The 21,305-nt window shown below is 47.4% G+C and overlaps 1 protein-coding gene across 1 annotated transcript; it reads left to right on the forward strand.

The window, feature by feature from the left end:
• Positions 1-888: 888 nt before the first annotated feature.
• KEL (Kell metallo-endopeptidase (Kell blood group)) lies at positions 889-21,276 on the forward strand (the record flags this gene model as incomplete). The annotated part of the gene is made up of 19 exons (XM_079152659.1): positions 889-942; positions 1,140-1,217; positions 1,497-1,638; positions 1,930-2,106; positions 3,709-3,833; positions 4,156-4,302; positions 8,470-8,532; positions 8,622-8,810; positions 9,066-9,214; positions 10,194-10,323; positions 16,779-16,889; positions 17,930-18,028; positions 18,226-18,303; positions 18,736-18,836; positions 19,013-19,123; positions 19,266-19,333; positions 19,536-19,705; positions 20,075-20,170; positions 21,091-21,276. The coding sequence occupies 19 exons, from the start codon at positions 889-891 to the stop codon at positions 21,250-21,252; spliced, it is 2,250 nt and encodes a 749-aa protein (XP_079008785.1). The 3' UTR covers positions 21,253-21,276.
• Between the last annotated feature and the right edge of the window lie 29 nt (positions 21,277-21,305).

The following is a 21,305-nucleotide window of genomic DNA, read 5'->3' on the forward strand; positions in this document are numbered from 1 at the left end:
GGTGCATGTGAAAGAAAAAGGGATACCGTACCTGTCATGAAACATTTCTTAAATTAACTGGGTCAGGAAGATGCAAATCACAGGTGCAGAAGAAGGCAGAAGAAAGATAGGGGCTCTGTAGAGTCTCATTCCTAAGTAGCAGGTGTGAGGCCTTGTGAGGTAGGCATAGGAAAACATTACCTTCATTTTCCAGATGACAAAACTTGCTTACCAGCCCGAGAGTTTAAGTGGTTTGTTTATTGTTGCAGAGCTAATAATTAGCAGATTAGGGTCTCCTAGCTGGGTGATCTTTTTAATGCACAACTCTGCCTACAACCAGCAAGGCTATGGAACACCTAGAAAACCAATTAAGCATGCTTGGGGACAGAGTGAATAGGCTTGGAGCTGAGAGGCCTGCTGGGTAAGGTGGCATTCGACCTGTGAATTAAAGAACACAAGAGATTCAATCAGGGAAGAAAAAGGAGGAGAAAGAATATTCTAGAAAGAAAGGAACTTCATGAACAAAGCCACAGAGCAGGATAAGAGGAGCAGACCAAGGGCAAGATTTCTTGCCTGGTGAAGACTCCTCCCTCTTCTCCCCTGAGAAACTGAGATAAAGCAGGAGAGGCTTGAGTGTCTCTCTGCTGATAAACAGGCTCCACCCGGAGGCCCATCGTGTGCGTTTGGGGACAGGGGCAGAGTGGCAGAAGTGCTCTTTCTTTCAGGGCCACAGACGGGGGGCAGGGGCAGGAGGGAGGCCATTTCCTGCCATCCCAGTCCTCAGAATCAGGAAGGACTCTGGGAGCCGGAGAGGACAGACAGATGGCAAGTGCCCTGGAGAAGGGTCTCCTTCTGTGGCCAGCCGCCTGGGGTTGGGGGTGGCTCTCTGAGAATGCCCTGTCCCCCGCTATGGAGCAGAGAATAAGAGGCTTCCGGAAGAGGAAGGGGCAGAGCAGGGAGGCGGTGGGAGAGGAAGGGGCGAAGAGGGGAGAGGGTCACCCTGAGGCCCGTCTGGGGACACTCACTACTTTGAGATGAAAATACATCCGTGGGGAAGGTTGGGCAGGGGAGTGTGAATGGCCTGGCAAGACTGTCTGTACTGCGCCCCCATTTCTGAACTAGCTTCTTTCTCCTCTTCCTTCCTCATCTCCTCTCGTCAGGAGGGTGGAGACAAAAATGGGCAAGAACCGAGGGGACAGAGCCAGGCCAGTGGCACAGGGCCTCCCTGGAGCCAGGAGGTAAGTGACTTCCTCGGTGGCACTGGAGTCAGTCCCTCCAGCTCTAAAGTCCCACAAACACTCCTCGCTGGATCCTCACCCGGGACAGGTGACATCCTGTGCCTTCTCATCCTCCAGTGTCTGGAGAGGGCTGGGTCTGGAAGAATCAGCAGAATTACCTCTGTGCCAAGGGGCCCTAGCACTAACTTATTCCCTCTCTGTCCCCTCCCCTGCCCCTTTTCTGTTCCTCTCTCAAAACCCCTCCATGTTGTGTTTTTTACCTCCTGGCTCCTCCCACAGAGCTCTCCAGAAGAGGGGCTGCCCACTGAATGGAGCAGAGACTGGTCACTGACCAGGCGGGTGCTGTTGGCTGTCTCCCTTTTCAGCCTGCTCCTTGGTTCTTCTGTGCTTTGGGTTTACATCTTCCGGAACTGTGGTCCTCGTAAGCAAGATTTTGGGACACTCCCAACCTAGGCAGCTGTCCCTGGGTCGTGGGCCCCGTCCTTGCTCCCGAGGCTCCTGCCCTTTGACTTACCAGCCGCTCACCCTGACCCTTGCATTCCGGTGCATCCCTGGATCCCGTGCCCTGCTACCAGTCAGACCGTGTTCTTCCCACCCTTGTTTCCCAGGTGATCCTCCCCTTGGATCCTCACTGGGGATTCCTTGGCCAGCCCCTTGGGGGAGCCCTCATCCCTTTCCCTCTTCTCTCCTAGCTCTGAGCTGTTCCCCACAGGCCCCTGTGAGACACCCGTGTGTTTGGATCTCCTGGCTCAATACCAGGCCTCTGGGAATACCAGTGAAGCCCCCTGCACTGACTTCTTCAGCTTTGCCTGTGAAAGGGCCAAAAGGATCAGTAATTCTTTTCAGGCTCTTGCAAAGGAGAACAAGAAGCGCCTGAAGAGACTACTAGGTGAGGAAACAGGCTGGAAGATTCTCTGGGCAAGTAGATGACTGAGCCTAGGACACCATGACCGCCCCAAACTCCGCATAACAGTGGGACAACTGGTTTGCGCCATCCTCAGAGGAATTGCTTGGTTTGCTTCTCTACCACTTCGCTTTCACATCAGATCTCTCCCTCCCTCCCTTCTTCTGTCTCTTCTGGTCCCTCTCCATGTTCCCATCCTCTTTCCTTTTCCACTTATTTATGCTTGCTGCATTCTTTTCAAGTTCTCCCTTTTAACAGGTTCCATAATCTTTGTTATTTGCCCCCATTTTTAATTCCTATCCTATGCATGGGATCTTCTTCCACCTGCCTCACTTGAAGACATCCTGCACTTCAATTCTTCTCTGCTTTGCTCTCATTTTCTAGACTTTAAACCTGGTCTTCTAGTGTCTCCTTGTCAACATTACCTTCTCCTTCCCACCTCTTCCCAAGTTCCCTCACAGTGACCTCTGGCTTCTCCCCTGAAACCTTGGGCCATGGCAAGTTGAAATGGAACAAGGGCTAATGGGGATGGGCGATAGGACATGGTAATGGAAGGAAAGAGGCACAATAGTGGGGTGAGAGGGGCTTTGAATACTGGTGGTGTGTAAGAAAAAGAATGAGGAAGCACAAAGAATCTGCCCGAGGAAGAGGAGAGACAACCGAAATGCAGGTAAAGAACATTCCTGAAGATGGAGGTTATGCAGAAGAATAAACAACTGCCAAGACTGAGAAGAAAACCAAGAGGAAGAACTGAGGCCATCCAAGAGGTGGAAAGGAGTTCCCAGGAAGTTGGTGGATGGCAGTGAAGGATTTAGGAATAAGCACACATAAGGTAGGCAAGAATTTCCAATCCAGGGAGACCTGGAGAATGTGCTGACAGGATAAATTGAAAATGGAACCTCTCCCCCCAACTTTTATGAGAAAAGAGTGGGAGGTAGGTTTTGTTTTGGTAGAGGAGAACTTTCAGTTAAGGCACAGAAATGAAAATAAATACCATGCTCAGGAAAAATTCTGTTGCTCACATGGGATGAAGACATATCATATCAGGGACATGAAAGGAGAATTCTAGGTATCAGTGGGCTGATGATTCGGATAGACGTGTGTTTGAATCACTGTGATGTTTGGATTGTTTGTTTCCTGAGATCAAGAGGTGAGGAGAGTCTGAACGAAGCGAGTCCTTGCGTCCTTCTCTGGGCGAGCCTTTCCATGAGCTTTCTTCCATACAATCCCTCAAGTCCTCTGGTTCCTGATTTTGTCCCTGTCTCTTCTGCCTTCCATTTCTGTCCATTCTCCTTTAATCGTAGCTCACAGAGGACTCCTCTCCTCTTCCTTTGTTCCTCCTTGTTTTACTTTCCACATTTCCTTTATTTTCTTCCTCATCTTCTTGTCTGCAGCCTCTCTGCTCTTCTGCTTCCATCACGTTGATCCATTTCAAATTAGGTGCTCTTTCCATTTTCCTCAACATGATTCCTCCTCTTTCTCTCTGTCCCATAAGTTCCCTTTCTTTCCTTTAAGTGCTTTGTCTCTCACCTTCTCTGTTTCCACACTAGACTCTACCCCTTTAATTCTTCCATTCTTGCTTTTTAGAGGATCCTGAGTCCTGGCACCAAGGCTCTGGGGAGGAGAAAGCCTTCCAATTCTATCACTCCTGCATGGACACAGATGCCATTGAAGCAGCAGGAGCTGGTCCCCTCACACAAGTCATTGAGGAGGTGAGAAAAATTGGGACATTGACTTTTCTGAACATAGAACCCATAAGACCAATGTATGCTTGGGGCTACCATTTTTTTTTCTAGAATCTGGGTCTCTTTCCTAGGGATTCCCAAGTTCTAGGAGGGAGATGGAGATGGAAATGGTAGTGCCCTATGAAGAATCAGGATCTAGGGTAAGAGTAGAGAGGAAGGATAGATATGGAGCCCTAGGGGGATCAAAGGGCTCAGAAGTCAGGAGACAGAGCTATGAGAGGAAGGGAAAATCAAGACAATGGACAGAGGTCTTATAGATCCCTGTCCTTTTTCCTTTTTCTCTTTCTAGCTTGGAGGCTGGCACATCTCTGGTAACTGGACTTCCTTTGACTTTAACCAAACTCTGAGACTTCTGATGAGTCAGTATGGTCACTTTCCATTCTTCAAAGCCTACCTGCGACCTCATCCTGCCTCTCCACACACACCAGTCATCCAGGTGAGAGCTGCACTGGCAAAAAAATAGCTGCAGTTGGGCCTGGCTCGAACTCTAGGCTGTCATCTCTTAGAGGAAGACTACAGGCTGGGGAGACAGAACAGATGTTCAAACTTCCCTATATCAAGAGCACATTGTTGCTATGAGAGCCAGGGACACTAGGTCAGGGTGGAAGAAGGAACAACAGACTCTTCCCAGAGTCAGTTCTGGGAAGACTGGAATAGTTCCAGCCTTCCTTATTGCTAATCTGGATTTCTCTCAACCTCTTAACTAGTCTTCCCAGCTCCAGCTTTGCCCTTTTCTTATTTACTCTTCATTTTTGCCTGAAGGGCCTTTCTAAACTAAGAGTTAACTATGCTATTGTTTCTGTTTAAATGCCTCCCATTTTAATGGCTCACCAGATCATCAAGATCTGGTCCCTAATCCTTAGCAAAGCATTGCGAGTCTTGTGATCTGACCCCTACACACTTCTCCAACCTTATCTCCTGCCACATTCTTTCTCCCCTCATGCCCTAACCTCTGCTGACTCACGTGTAGCTCTAAGAATGCTTCTTCTTTCTTTACATACTCTGCTCCTTTTGCCTACAATCTTCCACACCCAGCCTAGAGAATTCTCATATGTTTTCAAATGTTGACTCTGAGTATCTTTTCCAGAAAGTCTTCATTGACACCCTGGCTATAAATTAGGTGAAGTCCTTCTGTCCTGCCATGTCCTCATGCACTAAGCACTTAACACTCTAAATTGAAGATTTGGGGCCTCCCCCTAACAGGCAGCAAGAGTTCCTCCTCATCAGGCAGTTGGATGTCTTTTTCTTTTTCACTTGTTAAAAAATTTTTGATTCATTATACACAAATGGGGTATAACTATTTTTTCTCTAGTTGTACACAAAGTAGAGTCATACCATTTGCATATTCATACATGTACATAAGGTAATGATGTTTGTCTCATTCTATTATTTCCTTCCCCCCACCCCCTCCCCACTCCTCATTTCCCTCTACAAAATCCATCCTTCTTCCATTCTTCCCTTACCTCCTCCTCCCCCTGACCCCCATTATGTACCATCATCCACTTATCAGAGAAATCATTCAGCCTTTGGTTTTTGGGATTGGCTTATTTCACTTAGCATGATATTCTCCAACTCCATCCATTTACCTGCAAATATCATAATTTTATTCTTCTTTATGGCTGAATAATATTCCATTGTGTATATATACCACAGTTTCTTTATCCATTCATCTATTGAAGGGATTCTAGGTTAGTCCACAATTTAGCTATTGTGAATTGAGCTGCTATAAACATTGATGTAGCTGCATCACTGTAGTATGCTGATTTTAAGTCCTATGGGTATAGGCCAAGGAGTGGGATAGTTGGGTCAAATGGTGACTCCATTCTGAGTTTTCTAAGGAATCTCTGCACTGCTTTCCAGAGTGGCTGCACCAATTCGCGACACCTATTGTTGCTTGTACTCTTGATAATAGACATTGGTGTGAGGTGAAATCTTAGAGTAGTTTTGATTTGCATTTCTCTTATTAGTAGAGATGTTGAACATTTTTTTATATATCTGTTGATTGCTTATAGATCTTCTTCTGTGAAGTGTCTGCTCATTTCCTTAGTCCATTTATTGATTGGGTTATTTGTATTCTTGGTGTAAAGTTTTTTGAGTTCTTTATAGATTCTGGAGATGAGTGCTTTATCTGAAGTGTGTGTAGCAAAGATTTTCTCCCACTCTGTAGGCTCTCTGTTCACACTGTTGATTGTTTCCTTTGCTGAGAAAAAGTATTTTAGTTTGAATCTATCCCAATTATTGATTCCTGCTTTTACTTCTTGTGCTTTGGGAGTCATGTTAAGGAAGTCTGATCCTAAGTCAACATGATGAAGATTTGGACCTACTTTGTCTTCTATTAGGTGCAGGGTCTCTGGTCTAATTCCTAGGTCTGTGATCCATTTTGAGTTGAGTTTTGTGCAGGGTGAGAGATAGGGGTTTAATTTCATTTTGCTGCATATGGATTTCCAGTTTTCCTAGCACCATTTGTTGAAGAGACCATCTTTTCTCCACTGTATGTTTTTGGCACCTTTGTCTAATATGAGAACTGTATTTATGTGGGTAGTTGGAGGTCTTTACCAGGTGTTTGTTGAGCAAGTAAATAAATAAAGAGTGGAATCATCACTATTGTGGTAGTTAATGCCAGACTATACATTTTGCCCCTGTTCTCAAAAAGTTCCATGGCATTATGAAGACGAACATTCAAGAAGACCTGATAATCAGTATGAGGTATTCAAAGTTCAATTTTAAAGTGTGTACACAGGAGTTGAACTGGTGTGGCCTTTGAGGATTTGTAAAGATCCGAGTGGGTTAGGGAAAGACTCAGAGCAGAGAATGTGAGCTGAGACTTGAAGCGTGGTCGATCTGTGCAGATGCAGGTGAAGCTGAAAGGCATTGCAAGGCTGCTGGAAGCTTCTGAGCCAAGGGAAGAACTGGGAGCACTGAGGCTCTTCCATGGGGTCAGTGAGAAGACTGGTCTGGAATTAGGGTGGGGGACTGAAGGAGGAAAAGGAAGACCAGTTGTGAAGTTTGGCCTGGTTATTATGGCCAAGGAAGCCAGGCAGAGATGCTAACTATTGATTTACTAGGAACGCCAACAAGAAGAGCAAAGCTACTGAGGCCTTTCTAATTTTATGATAGTTGTGTGTAGAGTTTGAGAGGCAGCAGTCTCAGAGGTCTACCAGAGAACTGTTAGGAATCTAAATGAGCACCATGAGGTCCTGAAATGCTAGAAGAATGGAAAGGAAGAGCCAGGCATGAGGATATAGGCAACTTCATCCGGTGGCGATGGCCTGAGGTATTTCCAGAGGACTTGGTGACCGAATGAAAAGGAAGACAATGGAGGCATTACCAATGACCCCATTGTTTTGAGTCCTGTGGGCCCTTGGGAATAGAGTAGGAAGGGAGAAGCACCACAGAGGGAGTACCCATGAGAGACTGACTCAGAAGGGAGTCACAGAAGAGTAGAACAGTCAGGAAGGTGGGAGTTAGACCAGCGTATGTGGGGCCACCACGGAAAATGTAGAACTTCTAGAAAGGGTCATGTTGATTCCAGAGGTTTCCAGATTTCTTTCCTTTCCATAAAGAATGGAAAGATGCCAGTGGAGACCTGGAGATAGTTGCAAAACAGTTGTAGAAATGAACACAGTTTGAAAAAAAATGAACACAGTTTATATGGAGCTTAGAAGAAGAGTAAGGAAGTTGGAACAATGGCTTAGATGCCTTTTCTCTAAACTTAGAGCACAAGATGTTACAAAAGGGTCAAGTGAAAGATTTTTTTGTGCTAGAGGAGAAGTATATAGCTTCAGTTGGGAGTGAGAAATAGACATTGAGGAGAAAAAAGAAAGTGGGGAAGCAAAGGTCTTTGGAACCAAGGGCAAACCAGGGCTAGACCGAAGGGGAATTGGGGCACTTTCCTGGGTGAAAAATTTAAGAGTTACCCCCAAACTAAATATCAAGATAATTAGGATTTTAATATTCTTAAAAAACCCCAAATCAATGCAGAAATATATTATGAACCAAATTTCAAATTTTTGTTCATTGTGAATTTTGGGGGGGAAATTATGTTTGTTCTTCCCAAAATGAGACAAAAAATTCTATTGAGGACCTTGTTGAAAATACTTATAATTTTAAAAGTAGATTAAAATGCATTGTGGAATTTATGGTAAAATAATGATAAGCAAAGTTTTGATATGTTATTATTCATCATGGATTTTTGCATTAATTTAGATTTTTGAAAAATATTTATTAAAATATGTATCCTGTTTTCTGCATTGTGGCTACTCCTAATTATTGCACCAATGGTGGGTGTCTCACCTGCCTTATCCCATACCTAACTCTGGCACAAGGAACAGTTCCATCCAAGATGTTGATTATTATGCTTCTTTCTCACTGAGCATCCCCACACTAGTTGTAATTCCAACATCTGCTCGCATTTTCATGCTTGGACCTTCACCCATTCCTCTTGCCCCCAATCTCTCCCCTTCTTTATAATGGAGCTTTTTCTTTGTAGACTCTTTATTCCCATGTCCCCAACCCATCTTTGGTGGTGCCTCCTCTACCTTCCCACACCTGCCCTCTCCATCCGCCATGCTCCCCATTTCTCTCCAGTCTCTCTTGTGTCCAGATAGACCAGCCAGAGTTTGACATTCCCCTCAAGCAAGAGCAGGAACAGAAGATCTATGCCCAGGTAAGATGGTGCGTGGAAAAAACCCTACCCTCAGATCTGGAGAAAGGCGGAGACCTCTGGTGCCTCTGACCAAGGTTGTCTTCCTCCAGATCGTGCGGGAATACCTGACTTACCTAAATCGCCTGGGAACTTTGCTGGGAGGAGACCCAATCAAGGTGCAGCAACACGCGTCCTTGTCCATCACCATTACCTCGCAGTTGTTCCAGTTTCTGAGTCCCCTGGAGCAGCGGGAGGCACGGGACAAGCTCTTCCATATGGTCACTATTAACCAACTTCAGGTGCCTAGAACTTGGGGGCAGAGGACTGTGGGCATGACAATCTCTTTCCCAAGTTTTTTTTTTTTTTTTTTTAATATAGTCTATCTTCTTCCTCCTGGTGTCCTCGACTCCTTTCTATCCCTAATGTTCTCTGGCTCCAATTTCTCCCCAACACTCCCACTCCTTGCTCCCTTATGAACCCAAGGAGAAGCACTTTCCCTTCCTCCCCTGCTTCCTTCATTCCCCTCACCCTCAGTTTTGTGTTCTTTCTCTAAGGAAATGGCACCTGCCATCGACTGGTTGTCCTGCTTGCAAGCCACGTTCACGCCGATGTCCCTGAGCCCTTCCCAGCCCCTTGTGGTCCAAGACCTGGACTATTTGAGAAATATGTCACAACTGATAGAAGAAATGCTGCTGAAGCACAGGTTTGCCCCAGGGGGGATTGGAGAGGAATGAAAACTGAGTCTGAGGGTCCTTAGGTTCCAAGGACCTAGGACATTGTAGGTGAGAGAGAACTTCCAAGAGGGGACAGTGAAGGTGTGGGGTGGATGGCACAAGAGCGAATGGAGGGAACAAGAAGTATGTAAGACTTGAGAGCATGAAGAAGGAATATCCAAGAAATGAAGGACCCAGGGGTCTGCTTGAGGGAGAAAAACTTCAGCCCATAAAGAGGCTGCATCAGAGGAGATGCTGGAAGGACCAGCCAGTGGGGACAGCTGGGAGCAACCTGGGATGTGCTGGAGGAAGAAACCAGGGGAGGGGACACTTCCCAGCTGTGGTGAGCAGATCTAAGTCCCATTGGGAAAGAATTTCCAAGACAAATTCTGCTATGATTAGGAAGTCAAGGATGGTGGGGACTTGGGAGTGTGACTCCATGTTGGACTTGCTGCCTTCCCTGATGACTAAGCAGCTGCTACCCAAAGGTAGTAGCTCCCCTCCAGGGACTTGGACTCAGGACCCTTCTGAAGAGTGCTCAGGACAGCAGCATCTAGCAATCCCCTTTGAGGGAGGAAACAAACTCCCATGTGGGCACCAGCAGTTCACATGGTGTACCTGCTAAGAGAGCTGCCAGCTGGGCAGAGCTGTGCTTGGTTGTGCTTAGAAGATGCATCCTCAGATGAGCTGAGGTTCCTTGGTTGTGGAAATAGATGAACATGTTTGTTGAATGCAGCCTTCTCCCTGTGACTTGAGAAGGCTGCCTCTTTATCCAGTTCCTTATCATTCCTCAACCCTCATCAAGAAAGACTCCTCTTGACTTGTGTGCATGCTGTGACAGTTATTCTCTATAAATACACAGAAGGCCCTGTCCCTGGAATACTGAGGTGGCTTCCACAAGGAAAGTCTTTTTTTCTGAAACATTCCCCCAAGCCTAGGGTTTATATGAGGTCTCTTTTGTCTTCCTAGGGATTTTCTGCAGAGCCACATGATCTTGGGGCTGGTGGGGACCCTTTCTCCAGCCCTGGACAGTAAATTCCGTGAGGCACGCAGGGAGCTGAGACAGAAACTGCGGGAGCTGACAGAGCGACCACCCTTGGTGAGGAGAGGAAGCCATGTATTTTCCAGATGGGGGTGAATAATGGCGTATCTCTTCAAGGGAAAGGTGCCATGGGAGCGGAAGCCCCTCCATGTCTAGGCGTTCCATGGAAGCAGGCAGGTTGGGAAATCAGAGACAAGAAGTAAAGACAATCAAGAAGCAAACTAGCAGATACCAGATCTTCAGACACATATTTCCTGGCCACCTCTCTGGCCTTTTGCTGAGTTCTAGAGCTTAAATATAACACTGACATTATCAAGGACTGCTCTTGACAATTTCTCATCACCCTTTAACTGTTTGCTCAGTTATCTTGAGCTCTGTGATTGGAGGACCTGGATCTAGCATTTAGGATTCACTGGGATGATAGACAAGACAAGCAGTGGACTTCCCTCTGACTAGGTGTTTCCATGTTTTATGTTCAAATGTGCTTCACCAAGAATTCATCTCTGATCCAGTAGGATTCATTGGGTCATATGTGGACTTAGTGGTATATATTCCTAATATCTCTGAAGAGGGGTCGATGTAGGAAATATGCTTCACTAGTCAGACTCTACTGATTAGTGAAGATGTGCACTTGTTTTTTTCTTTTTTAACTGAGAACCTTGGAATTCTGGATCATATACATCCAAATGAAAGTGGAGATTTCTACTATCCTGAATACATTCCAACCTCAGCGAAGGCCAGTTTCACCTTGAAAATTATTTTTTCCTTAATAATTTGTGGACCATTTCTCTGCTTTAGAGAAACCTGAAATATCTATGGAATTCAAAGATGGGAAATGTATCCAGAGACAAGAATATAGTTATTGCTTTTTTTTTTTTTTTTTTTTTTTTTTTTTGGTACTGGGGATTGAACTCAGGGGCACTCAACCACTGAGCCACATCCCCAGTCCTATTTTGTATTTTATTTAGGGACAGGATCTCACTGAATTGCTTAGCACCTCACCATTGCGGAGGCTGGCTTTGAACTCCTGATCCTCCTGCTTCATCCTCCCCAGTTGCTGGGATTATAGACATGAGCCACCATGCCCAGCTAGTTACTGTTTACTGAGAGTTTATAATGTGCTAGATGTTTTCCTAAAACCTTTGTCTAGTAGCTAATTTAATCCTCAATATTCTCTGCGATACCATGGCTATCATTTTATCTTTGTTTCAAGATGGGGAAATGGATGTACACCTGTTAGGGAATTTGACCATAGTAATATAGCTTGTGAGTTGTTAGAGCAAGAACTTGAGCCCCAGCCATCTGGCTTCTGGGTCTGAGTGCAATAGAACATTCCTTCTTAGGCCCTTCATGCAGGGGGGCAAATTCCAAAGAAACTCTTGCCCAGCATCTCTCTTGATTGAACTGAAGCAGAACGGAACCCCAGCTCCTCTTTGTGGGCTTTACTACAAAATTCCTGGAAACAATAGCTTTCTGTAAATGCCAGCCCCATGGGCTGATGTCATGTCTTGAAGGGTGCAGGAGTGCCAACCTGAGACTCATGCTTAAAGAATGTAGAAGACTTACAAACCCTGAAATCACTATCCTTTCTTTTAGGGTACATATTTGTCCTTAGGCTGAAAAGCTGAGCCAACCTCTGCTGACAAATAGTGATGTGACCTTGGGGAAACTACTTCACCTTCCTGGAACAACAGTACAAAACACGACATAATAATCACCATGTCACCAACAAACATTGAGTAGCTGCTGTCTGTCAGGCACTGAGCATAGATGTGCATGTAGCATAGATTGTATTATTTAATCCTCCCACTCCGAGGTTTTCGATCCCCATTTTGTAGATGCAAAAAATTGGCAGAGAAAGGCCAAGTAACTTCCCTGAGACCATCATTCCTAAGTGAAGGAAGAGACTCCAAAGTAGATGTGAGGTAATGGTTTTAGTCACATATCATGAGGGATTGAGAAAAAGTCCAGATCTACCACCAGTGGGTTAGCAAACCTTTATATAAAGGGCAAGGTAGTAAATAATTTTGGCTTTGCATTTCATATGGTTTGTTTTACAACTGCTTAACTCTGTCCTTGTAGTGGAAAGGGACTAGTTGCGTTACTAGAAAACTTTGGTTTAAATAATAGATTCTGGGGGCTCCCAAGAAGGTACCATGGTGGCAGGTTGGAATGTCAGTGGGATCTCTTTTCAGTAGGACTGAAGCAATGTCTAGAGACCAGAAGGAGGTTTTACAGCAAAGAAAGAGCGCTCACCTGGTCAGGACAGCTCTTGCAGCAGGCTGGTGGCTCTGCCCACAAGGCTGTGTCCAGTGCTACTGCTGCAGCAGGATGTGGGTGTTTGAGACCAGAAAGCTGAATCAGGGCGACTGAAACAGAGGGAACAGGAGAACAGTGAGTTGGAAATGAGAGAGGCGAGGAGAGGACCCCACAACGTCTGACAGGTCACTGTGAAGGCTTTGGCTTTTCTCTGCATGAGGTAGGATATCCAGAGGGATTTGTGGGTTTTGTTTTAATAGGACATATTTAAGGTAAGTAATGGGATGTCCTGACTCACATGATGTAAGAAAAAAATTGGGGACAAGGACAAAACCAAGGTTTTGGCTTTGATATGACCAAAATTCAGAGTTCTACCCAAGGGTCCTAAGGAATTCTAATTTCAATAGTCCTAATTCTAAAAGATGGCTGACTTTCATCGTCTGACCATCTTTGTTGGTTAATTTTGAATATGTCATCAATGAAAATGTTTTGGAAAGTAAGAAACAAACAAAAACAAAACAAAAAAGACCAGGATATCATATTCATACCTGTTAAATGTGAAGTATTTAGATTCAATCAAACATCCCAATTTATGTTTTCAATCATTTGAATCTTTGTTTGAACAACCCATTCTATGACCTACCCTTTACATTCTTGGGTTGTTTGCAATTTTATTCAGTGTGTCTTCCTCAGACTACTGCTAGGTCCTGAAGCAGGGGGCACTTTGGGCCAGGTTATTGATGACTTAGCTGTAGAGTCATCCATTCATTTATGCAACGAATATTTATTGAGCAGCTTCGATGTGCCAGACACTTCTCTGGACACTTGGGATACAGAAACAAAACAGACAAGTATTCCTGCTTGCAGGCATTTACGTTCTAGTGGAGGAAGAAAACAATAACCACCACCACCAAACAATGCTGGGTGATGTTAGGGAGAAGAGCAGAACGGCAGAAGAAGAAAGTGATGCGAGGTGGGCAGCAGTTGCGAGTCTCCCTGGGAAGGTCAGGAGAGGTCATAGGATCCCCAAGTCATCCATCGACCATGTTTAGTTACGCTCCAGCCAGAGGAGAGACCGTTCACCTTGCACCATCATTCAGCATTGATTTCTTTATCGAATTTCTTAGGACTAGGACTTGATTTGTGGTTCTGCCTGAGGCTGTCCTTAAGTCAAAATAACGCCAACAGAGTGACAATAGAACAGACAGAGGAACAAGCCAGGCGTGGGATGCACGCCTATAATCTCTGGAGGCTGAGGCAGGAGGATGGTGAATTTGGGCATTGCACAGTCTGGGCAACTTGGGAAGACACTGTTTCAAAATAAGAAATAAAAAAGGCTGGCCAGGCCTGGTGGCATGTGCCTGTAATCCTAGCTGCTTGGGAGGCTGAGGCAGGAGAATCGTGAGTTCAAAGCCAGCCTCAGCAATTTAGAGAGGTCCTTGGCAACTTAGCGAGACCCTGTTTCTAAATAAAGTATAAGAAAGGGCTGGGGATGTGGCCCAGTAGTTAAGTGCCCCTGGGTTCAATCCCTGGTACCAAAAGAAAAAAAAAAAATGTTGAAGGTGTGATTCAGTGGTAGGTAGAGCACCCCTGGGTTTAACCCACAGTACTGAAAAAAAAAAAAAAAAAAAAAAAAAAAAAACCGAGTAATGCTAATGGAATTCTAGTGAAATTTAGAATATGCGGAGTATTTTGAAGGTATTATTTTACCTGATCCTCCAATCTGAGAGGAAGGTAGAACAGGCATTACTCTCATTTTTACACCAACGTGCAACCAAAGCACAGGGGTCTAAGTTAACAACCATGCTTGGTAAATGCTGGATACTGTTCAGGAGTAGATGGTGGTGAGCCTTTAGTCTATAGATTTGTTTTGTTGATTTTCAGAGTAATTTATGACTTTGAATTAATTGCCACTATTCAAAAACTGGGAAATGATGTGCCAATATTCAGATTTCCAACTTGTGTGTGGGTGCATGCTTGGGTGCAAAGCTTGGCAGCACTTGGCAGCACAGGGCAGCCTTCTCGGGTGACAATGTTTGACTCTACCTGAAAAATGCAGCTCAGTTCGGCTGGGTGCACTCTGTCGGGGATGCTACAGCCCGCCATGCTCTGAGCTTCTGATGCTGGACTGTGGCTCCCTGGTATGTTGCTGCTTGACCCCTATTTGAGTTTGTGGCTCCTGCTTGGTCTTATACCCAGTTTAATGAGCCTTTTAACCAGATAAATTTTTATTATTTTGGTATTATCTGTCCTCTGTGATCTCTCCTTGATCCTTAATAGTTACATATTACTTTCAGAGTTCTCTAAAACAATTCCTTTAATGATTCATTCTAGAATTTTGCTCAGAAATTAACATTGAAGATTCTCAACTGGGCTGTAATCTTTAAATTCTACTTTACCCCTATTGAAAATTATCCAAGGTTTTGCTTCCCTCCAGACTCTTGGAATTTTTCCTGAGTTCTGTCATTTCTTAAATATTATTATTCATGGTTCAGAGGTGATAGATACAATTTTTTCAGTGCCCTAAAATTAATCCACTGAGCTTGTGTTTAAAGAGTTTCTTCCATTTATATATTTTACAGACTTTTTTTTTCCTTTTCATTCTATGTCTTTTTCTGTCGGCAATTATTGTGGCTTACTCTTGCATTTTCCTCCTGAGTGACGGCTGGGGTCATAGTGTGAATGGTGTCTGTATTCGAGTAGCTAGGTCCCATTGCACAGGGCATTGGAGACATGGCAGGGCACCAGTGAAGGGGATCAGCAGGAGGTGTGAAGACGGCAGGCAGATCCACACCACCAAGCTCAAACGGGTCCCCCTGACGCTCTTGTTGCTGCCCCAGGTGCAGCCACAGTCAAGGAAGAGGTCTTGGCAGAGCTGGGTCTGTCTGGAGCAGGAAGGAAGCTGAAGGCGTCTGCAGAGCTTCCACTTGACCCAGTCTTTGTAGTCAGGGGCAGATTTCCATTTGCTTTTCACATTGATATTGCAGAGCTTCAACCTGCACACCGTAGAAAGAGTCTGAGCCACTTCTTCTCACGAGAAGAGACGTGCACAGACTTTAAGGTGCAGATCACACAGATGTGGGCCTCCAAGCCTGGAGCAACCTTCTGGATGATGAACTGCCCAACAGGCAGGCCCAGGAGCTTCCTCTCCACCCACTGCTGTAATGACCTGCCTTTCCATTTCTTCTAGTGGGGTGCCCCTGGGGCCCCATCTCCAAACGGTGGAGCAGCCCAGCCCATGTTGAAAGCATCAGCGGCAGCTTTCCTGCCTTCCTGGCAAGCGGATCTTTGGGAGGGAAAAGTTACAGGAATAAAATTGCTGGCTTCATCTCTTCTAACCCAAATCAGCATAGTAGCTGGTTTTTGTAGGTTCCAGCTCAGCTCCCCTAGGCCAGCTACCTGAATTCTTTCCTCTGGCTCCTCGAATGTGTTTCTGCATCCATCTCGTGTCCTCTTTGGGGTGACCTCTTGGTCAACTTTTCAGTCATCCAATCCTTTCTCTGAAATCTCCCCCAGCATGTTTCTCTTGGTTTTTGTTTTTCTTTTTTTTATTCTTTGGGTCATGATTTTAGAACACATCACTCACTGGTTCTCTGGAGCTGCTAAATTTTCTGTACCTCTGAAGTTAAAGCTTTGCTATTCTCATCCTGTTTTCTTTCCCTGATTTGACGGAGTTTTCTACATACGTGAATTATCACTTAGTCTTTCTTTTCTCTTGCTTCTCCTAGCACGCAATGCCCACTTTCACTGAGGATTTTCTTGTCTATAACTTAAGGTCCCACAATATGATATGCACACTTAGAGAGCCGGCCTGGGTGATGGTAGAGAAAGGGATCACTGTCTTTAATGTCCATTTTGAGCAAAGAAGTGTGGAGTTGGAGTCATTACTGGGAACCCAGGGCCATGTGTGTGGTGGGTGGGGTGGGAGTCAGGGTAATGGATCTATTAAAGTAAGAGGCTCAGCTTTTTGTCCTTCCTGTCCCAGGAGCCTTTAATTCCTCCAGAGTGATGCCTGCCAGGGGCCTCGCTTTCAAATTAATAGGCAATTTGTTTAACCAGGCTCACGAGACTAGTCGCAGAGGACGCAAGCCCCTTTTATGCGGAGTAGCTGTGTATGGCCAGAAGGGGTAATAAAGGGAGATAAATCAGGAACTCCAGTGAGGGAGCCAGCTGTGGGTGAAGGTCTAGAGAAGATCGTCCTGGGAAAACGGTGAGGATAGAGTCTCAGACTAACTCCAGCTTCGTCCCTGCAGCCAGACCACCCACGATGGGCGAAATGTGTGGAGGAAGCGGGCACTTTCTTCGAGCCCACCCTGGCGGCCCTGTTTGTGCATGAGGCGTTCGGCCCTGGCATCCGAAGCGCTGTATGTGAGGGCTCTCCCCGCGGCGCCCACCCCCTTCCCACCTGCGCCCCATGGCTGCCCGCTTCTCAGCCGTGTGCAGTGCACAGGGGGAGCCCAGAGGCCTCTCCACCCCCTGGGGAAGCCCAGCTCAGCTCTGGGACACAAAGTAGCCACAACATGCCCTAATTTGGACATGTCACCCGACCTTCTTGGTCTCGTGTTCCTTCAACCATAAAATGAGAAAAATTGAACTCTGCAACCTTGAAGGCTCCTCCCTGCTGATCTAAGATCTTAGAGCAACACATGACATGACATGAACCTAAGGTGACGTCACCTTGAGTAAAATAAATAACCTCAGAACACTTGGTGAGTGTCTGTCACATGCTGGGGACTCTTGGAAGCACTTCACCTGAGACTTTATAACGTCTAGGTGTCATCCTGATTTTATAGGAGCAGGACCTGAGGCTCGGAAAGGCTCAATGACTTGGTCAAGGTCACACAGCTACCAAAGAGCAGAGTCAGGGTTGAACTCGGGCAGCCTGATGCCAGCGCCCAGGCTCCCATCTGTTGCTGTCTTCCCCCGAGGAAGGGTGCACACAGGAAGCTGGAAGGCTGGAGAGCAGCAACTACACCTGCAGATCCTGGAGGCTGGGAGAGTCCCACCTTCCGGAAGCTGGAAGAGCTCAGGGAGATGAAGAGAGAGAGAGAGGGTGGGAGGCCAAGCGCCCCAAGAGCAGAGGAGATGACAACCCTCCTCTCCCTTGGCTCCTGGTGTCAGGGCCTGGCCAGCTCAAATCTCCTTCTTCCTGGTTGACCTTGGGGTGGCCGGCTCCCACTTCCCCTCTTTGCTTGGCACAGCCTTTTTGGCCCTGGATTTTGTAGCACCCTGGGAAACAGCCCTTCCCTTCGTCTTTCTGAGCTCTTCTTCCTTCTCTGGTGGCTCCTCCAACCCAGGCAGCGCCCCCAGGACCAAGGCCCCTCTGAAGGTCAGTGACATGGCAGAGCCAGAGCTGAGACTGATCCTGGTCCTGTTTCCCTGTCCCCCACCCTCATCCCCACAGGCCATGGAGTTATTCACTGAGATCAAGGATGCCCTTGTCACACGCCTCAGAAGACTCCCCTGGATAAGGGAAGAGACCCGAAAAGAGGTCCAGAATAGGGTAAGGCCAGGAGTGCAGGCCAGTGTGGGAATGCTCAGCGGGCAGGCCAAGAGACAGTGGTCAGGGGAAAGCCAAAGGCACGCGGGCAGGCGGGAAGTCCGGATGCCACTGTGCTGCACGCACACCTGGTGACAGTGTCACAGGCTCTGAGACTCAGGGAAGGTAAGGTCCTTACCACCTTTCATGTCTCTCCCCAGGTAACCCAACTGCAGGTGACGATGGGGGCCCCTGACTGGGCCCTGAAGCGGGAGCTGGCCAGACAAGAATACAGTGATGTGGGTCCCCGCCCCTTCCAGCTCACCTCCCTGACTCAGCCGAGTCTTTTCCAGATCATCCATTTTCCCTGGGTGAAGACCCACCCTTCCTTGCCCCGGTGCTGGCTGGGTCTCGCCAGCAGAAAAACAAACCATTCGGGCTGTGATGCTTGTGTGCACACACCCGTGCGTGTGTTCTGCGACTTGCCTGTTTCAGTGCGTGCTGGTGCACGTGGGGCCTGTCTGCACCATGTGGTGGTGGCACAGTGGTGGTGGTCTCCACTGACTTGGGGGTGTTTGCATGCGAGGGAGCACCCGCTGGGGTTAAATGTGCTCGTTGGCAAACACCAGGGTCCATCTGTGTGTGTCTCTGTGTGTGTCTCTCTGTGTGTCTCTGTGTGTGTCTCTGTGTGTGTCTCTGTGTACCCAAGTCACCTCTTGCCTCCTTGCCAGATACAACTTGGACCCAACTTCCTGCAGTCTGTTCTGAGCTGTGTCCGATCCCTCCGGGCTAGAAAGGTCTGGAGCTTCTTGCAGCCTCTCCCTCGCCACAGGTACAGGGACAGAGAAGATAGGGATGCGCCACCCGAGATAAGCCATCTGTAATTAGTAGGAAAGGAATCTGGAGGCTCGGGGGAGGCACTGGGAACGGTGATACTGGCTGGAGGGACTGAGGATGCCTTGAGGGCAGTAAATGAAGGAGCTGTGTTCCCGTGTGCTTTCCCCGCAGATGGCTGGTGTCCCCCTGGGGCGTCAATGCTTACTATTCAATACCTGACCATGAGGTGGTCTTCCCAGCTGGACTCCTCCAACCTCCATTCTTCCACCCCGACTACCCTAGGTAAGGGCCCTTCTGTGAGGGTGGGCCGGGAGTTTCCCAAGAGAGATTGACAGTCGTTATGGTGGATAAGATCTGTGGCTGGGGAATCAGGGTAGAAAGTGTTGCAGGGTTCTGGAGGTAAGACAAGCTCTTGTCTCCCTAGAGCCGTGAACTTTGGTGCTGCTGGAAGCATCATGGCCCATGAGCTGTTGCACGTCTTCTACCAGCTGTGTGGGTAACAGGGGCCATCGGGATGTGGGGCCACAGGAACCCATGGGCAGACCTCGAAGGCGTCCTGGAGGGGAAAGGAAGGTTATTCAGGGGCTCCAGGTGGGACAATCCTAGAAACGTTCCAATGTTTCTGGGAGCCAGAACCTTCTGTGGCACAACCCCTGTCCTTTGCCTTGTCATTCTTTTGCTCTGTTTTCAACAGTGCTCCCTGGGGGCTGCCCAGACTGTGACACCCGGGCCCTACAAGAGGCACTCCTGTGCCTGGAGCGCCATTATGCTGCTTTGCCATTGCCCAGTGGAACCTCCTTCAGTGGCTCCAGCACTCTCCTGGAGAACGCCGCAGACGTGGGTGGGCTGGCCATTGCGTTCCAGGTAGGTCAGCGGCCGTGACCTGTTTTCACCAGCAGACCAAAAGCCCTGTCCTCCAGTTTTCCTTCCACCTTCTCTCATGCAAACCTAGTTGCGTATTTTTTTGTGCCTTTGGATCCCCAGTGAGCAGTTGGCAACTTGAGGACACCCACCCCCGTCATCCCTTATAGATTTCCCCCCTCCCACTTTCTAAGATATCTATCAGTCTCCCGGAAGATATTCTTTCTTTTGGCTCGGACCAACGTCGTCAGTTCAGAACAGGGGACGAAGGTCCATGAGTTTGTCTGCGGTACTGCCTAAAAGGCATCAAGCTTCCAAATGGACATGGGTCTCAAGCATAAAGCCAACTCTTCGTCCTATCCCCAAATCTAGGCATACAGCAAGAGCCTCTTACAGAACCGTGGGGAGACCAAGCTGCCCAACTTGGACCTCAACCCCCACCAGCTCTTCTTCAGAAGCTATGCCCAGGTAGGCAGCTGCCCCTGCCTTCTGTTACTTGCTTCGTATCAGATAAGCACCCTATTACTAATATTCAAAGACATTATCTCTATGACACACCCTCTTCAGATACCCCTGACTCACTGCCACAGACGTCCCTGCTGTCATCCTTTCTCACTTGTTCCCTTGGAATCACCTTCCAGATTACTACAAAATTCTTCCACCAAATTCAGCAACCCTTGCCCTTCTCAAACAGAAGAAAAAATTCTACTACTAGGTCCCTCCATGAGATGAGTCCAACATTTTCTTATCTTGTATGCCAGAAATACAGACCCCTTAAAAATGAGCCTGCCACAAGCTGGCTGTGTGTAGTGTTCCTCCTCAGAGACCTCACCCCAGGAGTGGTCCCAGTTTGACATGACCTCCTTGAGCACTTGTGCCCCCCCCCCAATAGGCTCTGTCCCCAGTTCCTCAATATGCTTAAGGAGTCCCTCACAGAGCTGTTCCATTTTTAGACTCTGCCTACTGGTTCTTCACAAATGTCATAACAGAGCCTGGGCCCTCCTCCATTCTGCTAGTGCCAGATGAAATGATGTACCAATGGCATGCACTCTGTATGGCCCTTGAACTTGTGAATCCTGCTCCACTCTTTGCCTGCTACTCCTGGTGACCCTCTCATCCCAGCCTTGCTCTGATAGCCCTATAAGAACCTGATCTGCTCAGGCACACCTTTAATCCTAGTGACTTGGGAGGCTGAGGCAGGAGGATTGCAAGTTTGAGGCCAGCTTCAGAAACTTAGCAAGACCCTGTCTCAAAATTTAAAAACTGAAAAGGGCTGGACTGTAGCTCTGTGGCAGAGCACCCCTGGCTTCAGTCCCCAATATTGGAAAAGTGATTAAAGGATTCTCTGCTCCTCACCCTCCCTGAGCCTGGCCTCTCTTCCTCCTCAGGTGATGTGTAGGGAACCCAGCGCTGAGCACTCCCAGGACACTCACAGCCCTCCCAGCCTTCGAGTCCACGGACCCCTCAGCAACACCCCAGACTTTGCCAGACATTTCCGTTGTCCGCGTGGCACCCTCATGAACCCCTCCAGCCACTGCCAGCTCTGGTAACTTGGTGACCACAGACACAGCAATGCAGGCATATCAGCACCCATGGCCTGTCT

This window comes from Sciurus vulgaris (genome assembly GCF_902686455.1).
Source record: "Sciurus vulgaris genome assembly, chromosome: 8".
Lineage (NCBI taxonomy): Eukaryota > Metazoa > Chordata > Mammalia > Rodentia > Sciuridae > Sciurus > Sciurus vulgaris.